General features: G+C 44.0%; 1 protein-coding gene across 2 annotated transcripts in view; it reads left to right on the top strand.

The window, feature by feature from the left end:
- The window catches only part of daam2 (dishevelled associated activator of morphogenesis 2), a 109,476-nt gene that overhangs the window by 21,414 nt on the left and 69,684 nt on the right, over positions 1–18,378 (top strand). For both annotated transcript variants that reach the window (XM_084310212.1, XM_084310213.1), the window contains exon 2: positions 684–773. In XM_084310212.1, the coding sequence (XP_084166338.1) occupies positions 684–773 (90 nt within the window). The remainder of the gene's footprint in view (positions 1–683; positions 774–18,378) is intronic.

Genomic DNA, 18,378 nt, shown 5'->3' on the forward strand with positions numbered 1-18,378 from the left:
CATTGAAAACACACAAAAAATACATGGGTGTAAATCTGAAAAACAACTTGTTTTTCTTCAAATGTTGCCCTTAAGGAGATACAGGGGTTTCACCTGACAGCAATGTTATGCTGATGAAACTCTTTATGAGAACGTCTAATGGGGGACGACTGTGGATCAGGAGGTAGAGCGATCATCTGGTAATCGCAAGGTTCCTGGTTCGATTCCGGCTCCTCCCCGCAGTGTGTCGAAGTGTCTTTGAGCAAGACCTTTAACCCCTAACTGCTCCCAATGAGCAGGTTGGCACCTTGCATGGTCGCCTCTGCCGTCGTTCTGTGAATGTGTGAGTGAATGGGTGAATGTGAGGCACAAGTAGTAAAGCGCGTTGGATAAAAGCGCTATATATATAAATGCACTCCATTTACCATGTAATGGCTCATACACTGTTATTACACATTATAATCAATTATAGCTGCGTGTAAGTGTTATTTTAAGTCGTAAATCTGTTTATAAAAGCTCATGTTACATAATTCATAATACCATTAAAGCTGTATGCATTAAATAACATGTTACCAGGGAAGCGTTTCTAATCTGATCTGAATTGTAGGATCGTACGCTGTATCGCGATCGATTTCATCCCAACTGTGTGTCGTGACTGTGAGCCACTGTTGACCTTTCCTTCTTTATTGTTGTTGTTGTTGTAGGATGAGCTGGACCTGACGGACAAGAACAGAGAGGCCATGTTTGCTCTGCCGGCCGAGAAGAAATGGCAGATCTACTGCAGCAAGAAGAAGGTGAGTGGCAGCCAGGCTCTCACACTGAAGCCAGGGGACCAGGCCCTGCCAGGCTCTCACACTGAAGCCAGGGGACCAGGCCCTGCCAGGCTCTCACACTGAAGCCAGGGGACCAGGCCCTGCCAGGCTCTCACACTGAAGCCAGGGGACCAGGCCCTGCCATGTGGCCTCAGTCGGCTGATGTCTAGTACAGGGCGGCACAAGCTATTTTAAAGTACAGTGTTAATGTTTGCATTGTCGTCGACCACAGAAGCTCTCGGATCAATAATAGCCATTGATCCACGAATCTGTGATGTTTTGTTATTGTTAGATCTAATGGCTAACTAAAGACCCATCGTGCATATCCACAGGATGCATGTGTGCACACACACACACACACACACACACACACACACACACACACACACATACACGTAGTGTAAACATGTACATACACACATACACACACACACACACACACACACACACACACATATGTACGCACGTACATACATACACACACGGCCATAGATATATACATACCATACCCCAGAGTACACACACTCTCAAGCACACGAACATGCACAGAGACACTCACTCTCATGCACATACACACACATGCAGGCCATCGCAGTCGCCGCTCTGAGAACCTCCATCTCCGATGCTCCTCCCTCCTCTGGGCGAGAGATTTCTTTTCTTCTCCCTTCACGCCACTTCGGAATTGTCAACATTCCGCCAGAGCGCTAGAAGATTCTGGTTAGCCCTCCGTTTCACCCCCATATCTCGCCAAAACATATCTCCTTCTCTCTCTCTCTCTCTCTCTCTCTCTCTCTCTCTCTCTCTCTCTCTCTCTCCATCCCTCTCTTTCTTTCTCCCTCCCTCCCAATCCACAACAGCCCGTGTCTTCTATGGTCTGTGGTCAGATATCCACAAGGAAATTACATTCTCCTTTAGAATGAGAAAGAGAACCTCCCCTACCTCCCATTGCAAATTGAATAAATAGTTCCTAAAACATCCTCTGTCTCTTTTGGCTAATTTGTTTTTCTGGCCAAGGATTTTAGCATTTGGAAACGGGGCTGAGCCGACCCCTCCTCGCACTTTCCAACGCAATGCAGGCCATGCCGCGTTGATGCAATTGACTCTGACAGGCTCTCTATGAAAGAATAAACACACACATTTCGTATACATGCATGTGTGTGTGTCTGTGAGAGAGTTTGGACATGTGCGCAGGATAACATCCCTTCTAGAAGGATGGAGTTACCAGAAAGAGAGAGAGAGGGAGCGCAGAGGGGTTCTGGTGCCACGAGAGGGATGTCAGGGTGAGGATGGAAGGCGGGACCATTACAACCATTTAAAGTGAAACAGAATCTGTCAGAAACCGATTAAAAGAAAAACGTATGATAACCAAAAAGACCCAACATACTGTATATTATCCCCCCTTGAATATATTGCGTAGAAATTATTGGCAGATTTGCGCATTTGCACACACGAGCGGTGCCACATGAAAAGGCATCACTTCAATATTCCTTCAGTATCAGTTATTGAAATCTCTCGCCGGAGAGCGACCACAGGCATTTAACGAGGACCCGCTCTGGGCCGTAAATGTGAAGGTAGTGGAAACAGTATTTTTGGCCCCCGGAACACAGGCTTCAAGTGAAGAAAGTGGGGAGACAGTTCAGCAGTTTGCTAGACGAAGCCGATGGGTTCAGACGTTGGGATATATTAGCTCGTCGTTCCTCCGCCCCGCCCCTGTGATGTTTTGTTATTGTTAGATCTAATGGCTTACTAAAGACCCATCGTACTATTTATATTATTATCAAGCCAGAGATGTGCGTATCCTATTCCACCCCAAAATCAGAAAGAATTGCCCTTTGTGAGTCGAAGGTACAAAAACAGCCACTGCGGACGAGCCAGGAAACGGAGAGAGAGAAAGAGAGAGCGCAAGGAAACCTCTCTCGGAGAATGAGGCACAACGGAAAGAAAGCTGTAGGAGAAACCAAACAAAACCCCTCATTCATGGACGAGCGGATAGCGTAATGGAGAACGATGAAGAGGAAGAAGAACAGAAGGGGGGGGGGGGGGCACAACAACAACAATTGGTGTTGAGGACGTCAGGAGCTCATCATAATAATAATAATAATTTCGTCTCTGTGTGCGAAATGTCAAAATGCCGGGTCATGTACCCCTGACACGCCTCACTGTGTTCGCTCACGTGCGCTCACAGAGGACACCCCGGGATGTAGACAGGAATGTAAGGGAATATGCCCTTAACAGATTTGCTCATATACACACGCAGACTGACACACACTCACACACACATACACACGCACACACACAAACAGTAGTGCCTACTGTGTTGCTTGGAATGACAGCATGATACTGATTTGAATGGGAAGGAGCTCTAAAGAGAAGTAGAATTTCCTTCTGCCGTTGCCATCAGTGAGAAACACTGGCCCCCTTGTTCCCTCCCCAGCCAACAAGCACTCCAGTTGTTGCGGTCTCTGGTAGATTACATTGGAGGGCTGGCCACTGACCGTGCACTCTGAAGGGCCAGACTAACTTTGTTTACCTGTAGATAAACTGTCTTCTTGGCAAGTTGCTAAGGTTACGTCAGTTTAAAAGGTTAGATTTATTTTCTTGTGACTGATGTTGATGTGCTGATGCGATGTATCCAGTGTTAATTTCGTCAGATTTTTTTAAATTTCGTTTTCGTCTGTCATGTCTCAAATGCTCTTTTTCGTTTTCATCATATTTAGTCACCTTTATCTATTTTTAGTTTAGTCAAGTTTTAGTCAACTACAGGTCTGAGCTTTCTTTTTATTTATTTTTTACATCATTCTCACATAAACATTCTCCATTTCCTTTTCACAGTAACTTTTTCACATTTTCACCTAGCAACTTTTCTTTTGCAGTATGGTTTCCCGTTTTTGTATAGATGTCTTACCCATTTTTCAGGATTCATTAACTCTTACATAAACATTATACAGTTCACATTAATAATATGACAACCACCACCACAGGACAGACGAGACTCACAGGACAGGACAATGCTGTATGGTGGGGGGGAGAGAGCTGTATTTGCTCTTGGTAGGTCGGGTCTGTTACGGTTGTGCCACGGCAGTCTTTATTCGTCTAACGGCTCATATGTTGTCCATTTCGACCAGCGTCTGTCGTACGTCTTGGCCTTCATTCTCAGCAGGAATGTAATTTTTTCCATAGCGCTTATTTCCTCCACTATTCCCCTCCATGTCTCTTTGTCTGGAGCGGCATCTTTGAGCCAGCTCCTTGTGATGTCCTTCATACCAGCAATTGTCATGATTTTGAACAGGTACAAGTCTTCATTATGTCTGGTCTCCTCTGTGGTCAAACCCAGGTATATCAACTGGGGTTCCATGGGGAATTCATAAATTAGAATTCTGTACATTTCCTGTGTTAACACTCTTCCAAAATGGTTGCACTTTATCACATACCAAAAGATGTGAGAGTGGTTGGCATTCATCTGTCCACACTGTCTCTCTCTCTGGTTGTTGGGTTGCCCTTTTAATTGTTTACTCTTAATTTGCGGTGTGATAAAGAATCTCATCACATTTTTCCAACCGAATTCTCTCCATCCTCTAGAGCTAGTGGATGAGTGTTGTGTCTCACATATAGAATGCCAATCATCCTCCGTCAAGGTTATACTCACTTTCCCATTTCCTCTTCACATTATATGAATCACAGTTGTTGCGAATTTGTAAACTTTTGTACATTTCTGATACTATTTTCACTGGAGTTCGCGAATACGCCAGCTCCATCATTCACACCACCCTGTTACCACCTGCCGATATCCTACTTTTGATTTCTGTATCATAGAAGTGTCGCAGTTGTAGATATCTAAACAAATGATCATTTCCCACGTAAGATTTTCTCTTAAATTGCTCAAAAGACATGAAGTTGTGGTCCTCTAAAAGTGTACATATGGCTGTTATACCCCTATCTCCAGTGACCCCAGGCCAAAACCGGAGGTCTGGGAAGACCATATCAGAAGTCTACTGTCTTCTTTTGATTTGTATTTCCTGACCACCTCTTTCCAAACTGCCAGGGTGTGGTCCACTATTGAATTACTTCCCTGTTGTGCTGTGTGTTCTTTCCCCCCCATTCTGGCCTGGGGCTGGACTTGCTCTAGGTGTGTCTCTGTCCTTCCACCTGGACCTGTATGTTCTTGAGCACCAGTAAACAGCGTATCTCAGCTGGGCTGCATAGTAGTATTCCTTTAGGTTAGTTAGTGTCAGACCTCCCCCCTCTTTTACAATTTGCAATGTTTTAAATTTCACCCTAGGTCTGTCCCCTGCCCATATGAGCCTAGAGATCGGTTTGTCCCATGCTATGAATTGGGAGTTGGGGACCTTGACCGGTAGTGAGAGGAAGAGGTACAACAGCCTTGGCAATACATTCATTTTGATCACTTCTATTCTGGTACTGAAATCCATCATGAATGTAGCCCATCTCAACCAATCCTTCTGTAACGTATCGTTAATCTTATTATAATTAGCCGCTTCCAATTTGCACATATCCTTGGTGATAATCACTCCCAGGTAAGTTATTGATTCGGCTTCCCAGTTCAATTTGTAGTCATTCCTCATTCCATTACTGGGTGAGAAGTTGAAGGTGAGAATTTGGGTTTTCGTGACATTCAGCTTGTATCCTGACATCCAGCCATAGTCATTTAGTATAGTCATTAACTTGGGGAAGGTCAGGTTTGGGTTTTGGAGGTATATTATAATATCGTCCACGAAAATACCTAATCTGTGATCACTCCTTGCTATTCTGATGCCCTTTATTTCTTTACTTTCTCTAATGGCTTGGGCTAATGGTTCTACGAAAATCGTGAAGAGGACGGGGCTAGCACAACAACCCTGGCGCGTCCCTCTGAATAGTTTGAATCTGTCCGACAAGCTACCGTTAATCTTTACTCTGGCATTTGGTCATATAGAACTCTTCTACAGCTGATGAATTGGTCGTCAAATCCAAATCTTTCTAATACCCTAAACAGGAAGCACCATCTGACCCGGTTGAAAGCCTTCTCCGCGTCTAAACTTACCAAGGCTGCTGGGAGTTGTTGTTTTTCCACCCGTTCTATCACATGTAGAGTGCGCCTAACATTGTCCTGTGTCTGTCTACCTATTATAAACCCTGTCTGGTCCTCGTGAATCAGGTCAGGGAGGATGTCCTCCATTCTCCTAGTTAGTATAGATGTGAACATCTTGTAATCCCCATTTAACATCGATATGGGACGATATGATTAGCAATACTCTTTATTCTTCCCTTCTTTTGGTATAACTGATATCACCGCCTCTTTCCAGGGGGGGGGGGGGGGGGGGGGGGGCTTCTGCCTTTTCAAGTGTCCAGTTAAAAGAGTCTACAGTAGCATTACTGGGGCCAGGTTCTCTTTAAAGATCTTATACCACTCGTTTGGAAACCCGTCACTCCCTGGAGTTTTGTTTGCTTTCAGTCTTCCTATGGCTATATCTAATTCTTCCTTCGTGATGGGGAGATCAGAGCTTTATTCTCTATTTTCCCTATACTCAGGAGGTCCAAGGATGACAAACTGTAAATATTTCTCCTTGTCTTCCATCTTGGGTTGTGAGTATAACTTTTCATAGTATTCTTTGAATATAGGTTGAATTTCTTCAGGTTCATACAGTAAGTCGCTTCCCCTGATTGGGGTTCCCTAATCTTTTTTTTTTCTCCACTTTTTCTCCTTATTTTTCAATTTTTTTCTCCCATCCCAATTTTCGCCTCGCCAATTCTCCCTTCAATTCTCCCCTCCCCTGTCTCGAACGTTGCTAGACTATGCCTCCCATTGGTCGGCTGCAGTGAGGACGAAGCCTTGCATCACGTGTCCCCTCCGGTACACGAGGAGGCAGCCGTCGCCTCTTTTCACCTGTACAGTGCGATCTCTCAGTGGCGAGGAGTAACACGTGGGAGTAGGGATGCCCCCCGGACCCCGGTTTTAAACGGGAACCGGTACTATTATTAGAAAATACCGGAGTATTTATAAGCTCTGACGTCCTCGGTACTGCTATCGATACTCTAGAGAAATTATTATTATTATTATTATTTAAAAGTTGCGAACGATCCTCTCTCTGTCTCTGCACGAGAAGCGAGCCGCAGCCAGCGAGTCTCCTCGCGAGTCGCTCGCTAGTGCTACACATAGACATACGGGTCCTACATACGGGTACTCCTTAATGAAAGTGTCCCCGACGCCCCGTGCTATAGCGCTCTGCACACAGACAGCAGCTCTGCATGCACTGAGTCGTGATCATGGCGGATAGAGCGAAGCGTTCTAAAGTATGGATATACTTTACAAGGGTCAATGCCGACAATGCACGTTGCCACAAGTGCAACAAAACATTTGCCAGTAAGGGTGGCAATACGAGCAAATCAATTTATCAAAACATCTGTTGGCAAAACATGATATTAGTGTGCAGAAATGCGCGTATTCGACTGCCTTGCGCGCAGTGTTCCATCTGCATCCACTGCAGCCGTAACCGTAAGCCAAGATACGGAGTTGCCTAGGCTAATAACGAATTATTACAAATAGGCTAATAAACAAAACAATTGTTTAGCTACAAATACTACAATCTAAACTTTTTATAGATCGTCAAGCTGAGGCGTCAGCCACTATGTCCCAGGCCAGTGAGCCCAGGGCCACCACACGTCATCCTCCCTCTACCTCCCTCCACCACCCAAAGTCCTTTCTCCCTAGCAGCTAGAGGAAGGATGACAGAGGATAGGGTGAACGAGTGTCACAGTTCTGTTAGCATTTGTTGTTTATTATAAAAAGTCTATAATTCAGAGTCAGACACATTTAAAACATTGTTGCTGCTGTTGCTGAAGAAATTATATTAATTTATTATATTTATTTATAAAGTTATATAAAAGAACATTGCTGTTGCTGAAGAAATTATATTTATTTATAATACTTATTTATAAAGTTGTATTTATAAATAATAAAGCAATGTTGATTCTGTTCTTAATTAATTGTCTTTTTTTCTTGCAAAAAAAGAACCAAAAAGAACCGATAAGAGTATCGATAAAGTACCGAACCGTTAAGCAGTATCGATAAGAGTAGTAGTATCGATAAAATCCTAACGATACCCATCCCTACGTGGGAGGCTCACGCTGCCCCCATTACTTCCTGATTCTGCTGTACAGACTCACCAACCGACCTGTAGGAGTCTCTGTCCACAACGTCCGATCCCCACCCACCAGCTTTCCCACCCCTAACACTGCCAATTGTGTTAGTATGAACGACCAGCCAAGCTGGTAGCAACGCCGAGAGCTGGGCTCAAACCCAGCATCTCCTGCGTTAGTGGTGAGCGCCTTGCCCACTGCGCCACTTAGCCGCCCTAGGGGTTCCCTAATCTTGTGGATAAAGTGCCTACTCTGCTGGGCTCTGAGTCGTTTTGCTAGGATCTTGGTTGCCCTTGGGCCTGATTCATAAAAGGTTTGTTTTGTGTATCTCAATTTATTTTCTAACTCTTCTCTCCCCATCTCTTCTAGCTGTGATTTTATTCCCTTCATCTGTTCCCCTTTGCGCCCCTCCCCTCCCTGCACCTGTTGCTCGAGTTTTCTCAGGTCTCTCTGTAGTTGATCGTACTTCAATCGCCTATACTTATTTAAGTGTGCACTCTTTGAGATTAGGTATCCCCTCTTAATTGCCTTGATTGTGTCCCATAAGATGGTCGGTTTCACTCGGCTGTCCACATTATTTTTAATAGACTCGGTTATATCCTCCCCATTCAGGATCCCCAAATTTAGCCTCCAGAGTGTATCTCGTTGTCTGTTGTTCAAGTGTATGGTCAGATATACCATATTGTGGTCTGAGACATCTGCTGTTCCTATTGAACAGCTCACCACCCTGTGTCTCTCTCTCTTATCTATTAAAAATAAGTCTAGCCTAGAGTGTACCTTATGTGTCGCAGAGTAATGAGTAAAATCCCTTTCTCCTGCATTTAAGCTTCTCCATACCTCCATCATCCCTGCTTCCCTAATCAAAATATTCAAATCCTTTGATCTCAGAGTTGTCTGGATTTACTTGTTGTGTCTAGTGAGTAGTTCAGTATAGTATTCCCCTGCACATATCAGTATCCCTTCCGCCTCAGAGGTTATTGTGTCAAACAAGAGTTTGAAAAACCTATCACTCTCGGGAGGGGTATATGTGTTCACTAGGGTTATCATTACGTGTCTATTTTACCTTTAACTATCGAGTATCTCCCTTCTTTATCCTTTTTCTCTTTTATCAGTTCAAAATTGAGAGAGTTTGAAATTAGGGTTGCCACTCCCCTCTTCCTATTATTCTAGCGAGAACTAAAAAATTAATTCCGATATCCAAACTTTTTCAACTTTTCATGCTCTATTTTTGACATCTGTGTTTCTTGTAGGAAGATCACTTGTGTCTTCTCTCTTTTAATTTGTCATTATTCTACTTCTCTTAACTGAGTTACTAAGACCGTTGACGTTTTAAGACGCCATTTTCAAGTTATGTGTTCCCGACATTCATTTTCCAGTTCTTGCACACATTAGCGGCTCCCCTTACCATACATTTTCTCCCGACATTTAACATATAACATTTAGCACACATAATGACCTCCAATCGAGGGGGGAACACCCACTTCTCTTCGGTATTTACCCTGTTGGTAAGTGCAAGGGAAAGCCCCTCGTAAGGATGGGGCCCTTTACTAAGGGTGTGAGATGAGGTGACCAACTGAAACCCCTCCATCCCTTCCAACGTTAACCACTGAAGAAAACGTACGCTAATAAAAAATACCTCGCTCCTCCCGGGCACTTATTTGAACAGTGCCTCGGCCATTATGGCCGAACCGAAGGATTCTACTCATTGTTTTTTAGGATGCATGTACTCGCTGAGCCTCTCAGTGCTGCTACTCGGCCCCTCTGCCTGCCTGGTGCTGGTGCCGGTGTCTGGTCCCGCTTCTCTCGACTCTGCGCTCCCTCTCCTCCATCACTCTCCTTCTCCCCTTCCATTTCTTCCACCGACATGTCTCATCTCTTCAGCTCTCTGTGCGCCTCGGTTGCGCTCGTGTAGGTCTTGTCTCCGGTGTCCCAATGGATCCTCATGCTGGAGTCTGGAAGTCTGCTTTTTGTATGCAGTTGTACTCCCTCTGTTTCTTTGCAATTTCAGTTGCGTAGTCATGGTCAAAATAAATTGTCTTGGTGTTGCCCAGTTGTATCTTTCCTTTCTTCCATGCCTCTCTCAGCACCAGCTCCTTGGTCAAGTACTCCTGAAAATTAACGATAATGTGTCTCGGCGTGGCGTCTTCTGGCGGTCTCGTGGTGCACGGTGGGCTCCTTGCAGCCTAAACTCCATGTCCGGTGGGAGCGATAGCTCGTCTTTGAAAAGCTTTTCGATGAACTTTGGAACCGAGTCTCCCTCTGTTCCTTCTGCCATCCCAAATATGCGAATGTTATTCCTCCTCGCCCTGGATTCCAGGTCGACTAACCTGTATTGTGCGACTCGGTGTTGTTCTAGACTCGTTCCGACATCTCAGTTATCCAATCCTCCATTTTCTCCACTCTGCTCTCCACCTCCTCCACTCGTTGATTTAGGCTCTGTATCTCCGATACAATATTATCAAGCTTGTCCTTTATGTCTCGACATAACTGGTTTACCTCTCGCCTCCTTTCTTCGCTAACTCTCCTGAGCTCTTCTTTTAATTTGGTTTTCAGTTCTTGTATCGCTTCAATTATGCTTGCCTGGTCCATGCTCAGCTCGGGTCCTGACTGCACGCTGACAGCTTGTCGCAGTTTGTTTAAGCTAGCGGGAGCGTTAGCTTCGATGTCGGGTGTTTTTCGAGTTATTGAATGTTTTTTTCCGGTCCTTTCTTTCTCCCACTCATCTACCTTTCTGTCTTGGATAAATGTTTTCTTTGAATTCTAAAGTGGTTGAAATTTATTTCGCCCGGGAGCTCTGCTTCTTATGCGTCTGTGCCCTCTAACGGCATACCGGAAGTCCCTGAGCATTTTTGTTTTAGTCTTTTTTGTTTTGTTTCGCCACTCCGTTACAGCCTCATAAGTTCACATTCTAAAAAAATATAATCTACTCAGTTGGGAAAACCTGACTCTTTATCAAAACGTCCGTCTAGTTTTTAAAATAAAGTGTGGATTGGCTCAAATTGGGTGCATTTACATTTGTAAAATGTTTTATTAATGTACGCTGTCCCCCTTGATCCAATAAAGTAAACCTAAACCTAAGTTGGCGTGAGCTTTTTCTAAACAAAAAAAGCTAACGTTAGTGCTAGCTGGTTAGACTTATGTAAGCTATTTAATGTGTTCTATTGTGGTGGATCAACGTAATGTAGCGATCCGGCATGCAGTAATGTAGGGGGAAAAGAGGGGAGTTTCCTTTTCTGTATAGTGCTTTATTTCCAGCTCAATATGGGGTTTGTTGATGCTTCCCTTCTCATACACAACACGGCTGCCTCCTAATATGCTAGCTTCACAACAACAACGTAACATCCGGTCCGTCCTCCCATATCTCCCGGGGGGAAACAACACCCCCAGCATAACAGTGGTGCCCCTAAGACCATACAACTAGAGCGACACACAAAACCCCAGAACATTACAATAATTCACCCATGGAACAATGTGTTGGGGATAAGGGTTTCCGCACGGACAATTATGTTAGTTACTTTCCTGTCTGCAAACTAGTTCCTGTTAGCTAGCAAGTAGCAAGTAAACAGTGTTGACGTTGAAGTTGAATAAACGTTTAGCCAGATTTTATTTAGCAAACTACATTTTGTGTCGTTTTTAGTCAACGGCATTGCGTGAATAATTTCGTCACATTAGTGTCACATGATCTCCATTAACGTGACGTCTCGTCTCATTTTCGTCAGGGGGAAAAGCTCTGTTGATGATCATATTTAGTCATCATTTTCGTTTACTAAAGTAACACTGGATGTATTGCGGTCTCTGGTAGATTACATTGGAGGGCTGGCCACTGACCGTGCACTCTGAAGGGCCAGACTAACTTTGTTTACCTGTAGATAAACTGTCTTCTTGGCAAGTTGCTAAGGTTACGTCAGTTTAAAAGGTTAGATTTGTTTTCTTGTGACTGATGTTGATGTGCTGATGCGATGTATCCTATCTAAGCCCTCTCCTAGCAAGCAGGGCCGGAACTAGCACATTTGGCGCCCTAGGCAAGCTTCACCACTGCGCCCCCCCCCCCCCCCCCCCAAATAATAATAAAGAATAACAGTTATACAGTAAATGACTGCACCTTTTATTTATTACAAACAAGAGCTAAGAATAAATGTAAAGTGCACACTAAAGAATTAAAACAAATAAACAACTTAGCCAACTTAGATTTTTTTTTTAAATGTCAAAATATTGTTTGCAGATATATTTTTTAGCTGGGCGCAGTTTTTGGCGGGGTGGCGCTCTAGGCAACCGCCTGTCTCCTATAGGAAGCTCCTCCCCTGCTAGCAAGTGACACGGATCAGCTCACCTTGAATGACAGCAGGGTGGCCTGGTGGGTAGAGACACCAGCTTTCTAACTGGAAGGTCACCGGTTAGGTCACCGGTTAGATCCCCGCGGCGGCCAGTGTGCCCATCCCTGTCATAGTGCCCTTGAGCAAGGCACTGAACCCATTGAACCCACATACAGTACCTGCGCCATGGGTGCCTCCCCAGGTGAAATGCCTACATGAATGTGTGTCTCAATGCAAAAAAGTCAATATTCCTAGGGGACCAATCGGGTACCTCAAATTCAGTACTTTATTTGCTAGTACGTTTTTTTTTTATAAATGTTTTATTAATTGGTCAAAGGGGACAACCGTTTCATGCCATGTCTTAATCGAATTGAATTTAATAAAAATGTATTATTTAGTAAAGTCCACTTCCTGAAGTCGCAGAACGTGGATTTTACTGTCAAGTGAATTCACCCCCAAGCTTGGTTTCCACCACAAGATCTTCGGTCAGCGAATCCCTCAAATATAAATATTCATACAAACTTTGTGTTTCCATCTCAATGAAATACCCAGCGGTTTTTTAATAGGCAGTAGCCCCCTCCTGTCGCCATGTCTCTCTCTCTCTCTCTCTGATGGTGGTGGGGGGCGGGGGGCGGTGATATAACGGTCTTGGAGTAAATAAAACCCTGGTGTCCATGTACCATGACTAACTGGAACATAACGGTCTTAGAGTAAATAAAACCCTGGTCTCCATGTACCAAGACTAACTGGAACATCTTGTCGAGGGCTCCAGGCTTTACATAAGCCTGCCATATCAGCACCTCTGATCTCTGCCCCGCAATCAAACACAGACTGTGTGTGTGTGTGTGTGTGTGTGTGTGTGTGTACATGGATTTGCACGTGCGAGTTAAAAAAAGAAAACGAGTAATGTAGTTGAGGAGTTCAGGACTTCTGCGAGTGGAGTGTATTTGTTGTTTGTGGTGATCGTGACTCGTGTGTGTATATTGTGTGTGTTTGTTTGCATTCAGAAGTGCACGTCCTCCTGTCCGGCGGCTCTCCAAGTACAGCAGCAGAGCAGATACACCAGATGTCTAATGGTTTCTAACAGGGTCTCCTGACTCCCATTAGCAGGGGCACACACTGAGCCACTGTATGCTGTAAACGCATGATCACACAACACGGCCCATCGAGTGTTTACCCACAATCTTTCCTGTCCTTAAAATTAAATGCGATTTTCTGTACAAATATATAAATAGATAAAAATCTGATTTTCACAGTGCAAAATCATCCCAGCACATGCAGACGCCACGCTCCCCTCCCTCCCTTGACATGGCGGCAGCTAATGTTCTTTAGCCGTCTTTAATGATGTTTGGTTAATCCCCCTACTGCTTTTAAAAGGAGAAAGAAATGCCCCTCAGGTAGGGATTTAAGTCGAGTGTCGGAACTCGTGCAACGTTAGCTACCTGCGAGAGGCGGCGATGTGCGTTACATAATCTCCCCAGAATTCAATATCCTGTCCATTTCCTGGCTCTGTGGGTGAGAGCCTCATATCCCAGCTTCCATAAATAAATATTCCCCTTGGAGAGACCGGCCCTTTTTGGAATGCTGGACAATCCCCCTCGGTCTCGCAGACAGAGGCCATGTTGTGATGACAAGCGGAGAGGAGAACATGGAGAAAACTATCACTTTTATGAAGAGAACAGATCATTCTTCATATTATAATTCATTACATTTATATAGCGCTTTTCTCAGACTTGAAGCGCTTTACAACGTAGGGTTAGGGAAATTGCCTCCTTCACCACCACTGGTAGCACCCAACCTTGGGCTACGCAGGCTCAATGGCTACTAGGGCTGCAACTAATGACTATTTTGGTAGTCGACTAATCTGTCGATAATTTTTTCGATTAGTCGACTAATCGAAAAACAATTATATAATTTTTTTTTTTTTTTTTTTTTTTTTGCACTACCTATCTTTGTGAAAGTGGCTTCTCAGCTCTGGTCCAGCTGAAGACAGAGCAGAGGAACAGATTGGACATTGAGCATGACCTCAGAGTTGCTTTGAGACTCTTGTCAGGACCAAACAACATCCCCAGTTATCCCATTAGTTCCCCCAAACTTACTGTCGGTCTGTTATGTTAAGCTAAGAAGTCTTCAGCTGGCTGGACCAGAGCTGAGAAGCCACTTTCACAAAGATAGGTAGTGCAAAAAATAAAAATAAAATTATAATTATATATAATATATATATATATTTTTTTTTAATGACTAATCGACGCAACAATTCCTCGTCGACGATTTTTTATAATCGACGTTGTCGATTATGTCAACTAATCGTTGCAGCCCTAATGGCTACCATACACTGGCACCCGGCACACATCACACTACACAATGGCTGAACGGCTCAGGATACGGGGATTGATATCAGCCAATTAAGGGGAAGGGATGATTAGGTGTCCTTGATGTCAGAGACTTGATTGGGAATTTGGCAAGGAATGGATTTATGCCACATACTGTATACTGTACTATCCCAACATGTCTAGTGCAGTTAGCGTATGTGTCCATGTTTCAATGTCTAATATACTCTACTTTATACACAGTATAGTTGCACATGCTCATAGTTTAAATTACTTTAGATAATTTTCAGTAGATCTCAAAATTGACCCAAATGGAAAGTCTCTTGTGTTGTCAGATATGCAGATTTAAAGGGGAACACCACCCAAATTAAGAATTCCAATGTTATTTATTTCCACGGCCCGTGAACATGAACCACTCTTTCATGAAGTTGGAGTCCAGAGGTGTGACGGTCTGGAGCTGCTCCGAGGACAGTGGGCAGGAGACCGATAAACCTGTGTTACAGCTGTCATAGCACAGTGGCTCAGGAGGTAGAGCGGTTGTCTGGTAATCCGAAGGTTCCCGGTTCGATTCCCGGGCAGCGTGTCGACGTGTAAGACACTTAACCCCTAATTGCAAATATTTTTTTTACTAATTCTATTTAATAGTTGATTGATAGAATTTATTTCATAACTTACACAATAAAGGTAAAAGCTTATTTCCTTTGTGGTCCTTAATTGGAGGGGGGGGGGTGTTGTAGTCTTTAAATCCCCCCCCCCCTTTAGCACTGGGTCCCACTGCTGTCCTGGTTTTTGGAACTGCTTGTTCTCTTCAGAGAGCGGTCGCCCAGAGTTCATCCAGGATCCTTGTGAGCCTGGCTGAGCACAGGGGAACACAGAGTCTCCACCAGGAGCCCTTGACCAGCGGTCGCTCCCGACAAGCCCAGACCAGAGACCGCAGAGAAACACTTTTACCCAGTTGCAGAGACACCACTCCAACTCCAGCCCCAGAACAATCGGACTTAACGGTCGAGACCGAGCGATTGAAAGTGAAAACGTGGCATCCTGCAGATTGCTGGTACCCTCCTCATTCTGTTAAACTCTTGTGTGACTTTGTACAGTGTATATATGTACGCGTGTCACTGCGGTCATGACCGAGCACATATTGGCAGAAACCAAGGAGCCGAGTGTCCGTCGCTCCAGTGCTGCGCCTTCATTTCCCGTTTACGTGTCTTATTTCAGTTTCTTTTTATAAAAACCAAGCTTTTCCAAAATTAGAATGAGGTCTACAATCAAAGCAAGTGGAGAAAGCCCCTCCTGTGGTGTTTCAGAATATGTCTTTGAACCCTTTCACTACCACACTACAGAAGGTTAACCTTTCACAACCGTCTGTAGTGTGGTAGTGAAAGGGTTAACCTTATGTAGGGTGGTAGTGAAAGGGTTAACCATCTGTAGTGTGGTAGTGAAAGGGTCAACTGTCTGTAGTGTGGCAGTGAAAGGGTTAACCTTCTGTAGTGTGGCAGTGAAAGGGGTAACCCTTTGTCGTGTGGCAGTGAAGGGGTTAACCTTCTGTATTGTCGCCGTGAAAGGATTAACCCTTTGGTAGTGTGTGGTAGTGAAAGGGTTAAATGATCGGTGTTGCCAGAACACGCATTTGAACTGCTACCATCTCTCCATCTTGATATCTTCATTGATTCGAAAGCGTCTCGTTTGTACATACGCAGCGTTACAATGACGCATAGCATACATACCAGTGGAACGCCGTTTACTAGGGCCATCCTCTACTAAAGCAATAATGAGGAAGAACGTCCTCTAGTCTAGTGCTTACTAGAGATGGGCTTAACGTTTTTCAGGGAATTACAGCATGGGGAATAGGTATTCAATTAAATTATTATTCAAATTGGCAACAGCAAAGTGTTGGACGACAGTGGCTCAGGAGGTAGGGCGGTCATCTGGTAATCGGAAGGCTCCCGGTTTGATTCCCGCTCCTCTCTGGCAGCGTGTCACTTTGGATAAGAGCGCTATATAAATGCACCCTTTACCATTTACCATTTTTTGTTCGACTAAGACCAAACTGACCGACTGATCGACTACAAAGGGGGGCAGCCCTACAATTTACTAATAAAACCGTCCTGGAACTTGGAACCCCTCTTGACACCTTGTTGGAATGACTGCAAGAAGAAATGTGTAATTTCATCTGGTCTCTCGGCAGATCTCTGTAAAACTCAATAGCCTGCCAAGCGCACAGTGGAATGAACTTGACCCCTGGCGTTAGTCAGGTATTTGGGCCGTTTGAGTGAAACGATATATCCGACAACAGATGGCTAGAACAAGTAGAACACAGAGTGGAACACCTCGCACAAACACACCTGATACACAGCCGGGGGAATCTGACCTCGCCGTCACTGCAGGACAGGTTGTAAATCATATTTAATGTTCCCAGACATGGGGAATGTACAGTGCAGCGTAAGCGTGTAATTGCTGTAATAGAACGATGGGGTGAGACCTTTGCATGCCTGACCTTGGCCTGTACCACCTATTTTCACGGGACGCAATCGCATTCACACACATAATAATATTATGGCTTTGCAATGCAATTATACTAATATACCTGCATATAAACCCTCTATATACTTGCTTGTACACCTGCATAGCACCTGCAAACCCATAGCTCTGTATGATAGCATGTACAACATTGCTGTATATACCATATATATTAGGGGTGTAACGGTACACAAAAACCATGGTTCGGTACGGGTTTTCGGTACAGTGGGGGAAAGTTTGGCTTTCCATGTTCCACTCAGGGGTGATGTAGTGTGCAGTAACTAATTGTACTTGTAGGGCTGTCAACGAATATTCTATATTGAAATGAATAATCGACTTGTAAAACATTTTAAATAATAACAATTATATTAGATTGTAGAAAAAACAGCCCCCGGTGGGCGGTCGTTAGTGGTTAACATACCGTTGTATTAGTTCGGTTGTACACAGCTGTTCGGTACGGTACACACTGAAACGGTTCGGTACAGATACGTGTACCTTTACACCCCTAATATATATATATATATATATATATATATTTATTCTCACCGCATATACACGTATACCTCACCTGTCTGTACTTACCTGCACATAGTCCTTGTCTGTACATATTCTACTCTTACTAGTTATGCTGCTGGCCATTAGTAGTCATACAGTCTTTATTTATTATACTACAACTCTGTACATACATCTGATTAGCACTACACTCAGTAGTACTAATTTTTATATTTTATATCTAGTTGAATCACCTGTACATTGTATATTGCTGTTGCACTTTACTGCTACATTTGCACTCTGGTTGGATGCCAAACTTATTTTCGTTGTACTTGTGCTGTATAATGGCAGTCTATTTGAATCTAATCTAATGCATACTGTACTTGTGCTGTGAGTACCTTTCCCTGACTACTTAGTTCCCTCGGTACTGAGCTGAACCTTGACCCTCATCACTGCACGCCTGACCTTAACACTGACCGTTATCCTTAAAATGACCTCTTCTCGACGTGAGGATCGGCCACATTGTTCTCTCATCCAAAAAGTCCGCTTCTCGTGCCCAGCCAGAACTGAAACTCATCCTTACAATTACAATAATGTGTGCGTGCAGGCAGATTTTATTTTTACCAAGCTCTATTCTGTCTCGAGTGTCTGTTATCCTCATTTTTTTTATTTTTTTTATTTTTTTTTAATTTATAGACACTTAGACACTACTTACAATGACATCAATAACATAACAATATACAAACATGGGCCCCTTGAATTTCTATAATACGGCTGCGTTCAGCCGCCCAGACC

The sequence above is a fragment of the Notolepis coatsorum genome (genome assembly GCF_963971535.1).
Source record: "Notolepis coatsorum genome assembly, chromosome: 3".
Classification (NCBI taxonomy): domain Eukaryota; kingdom Metazoa; phylum Chordata; class Actinopteri; order Aulopiformes; family Paralepididae; genus Notolepis; species Notolepis coatsorum.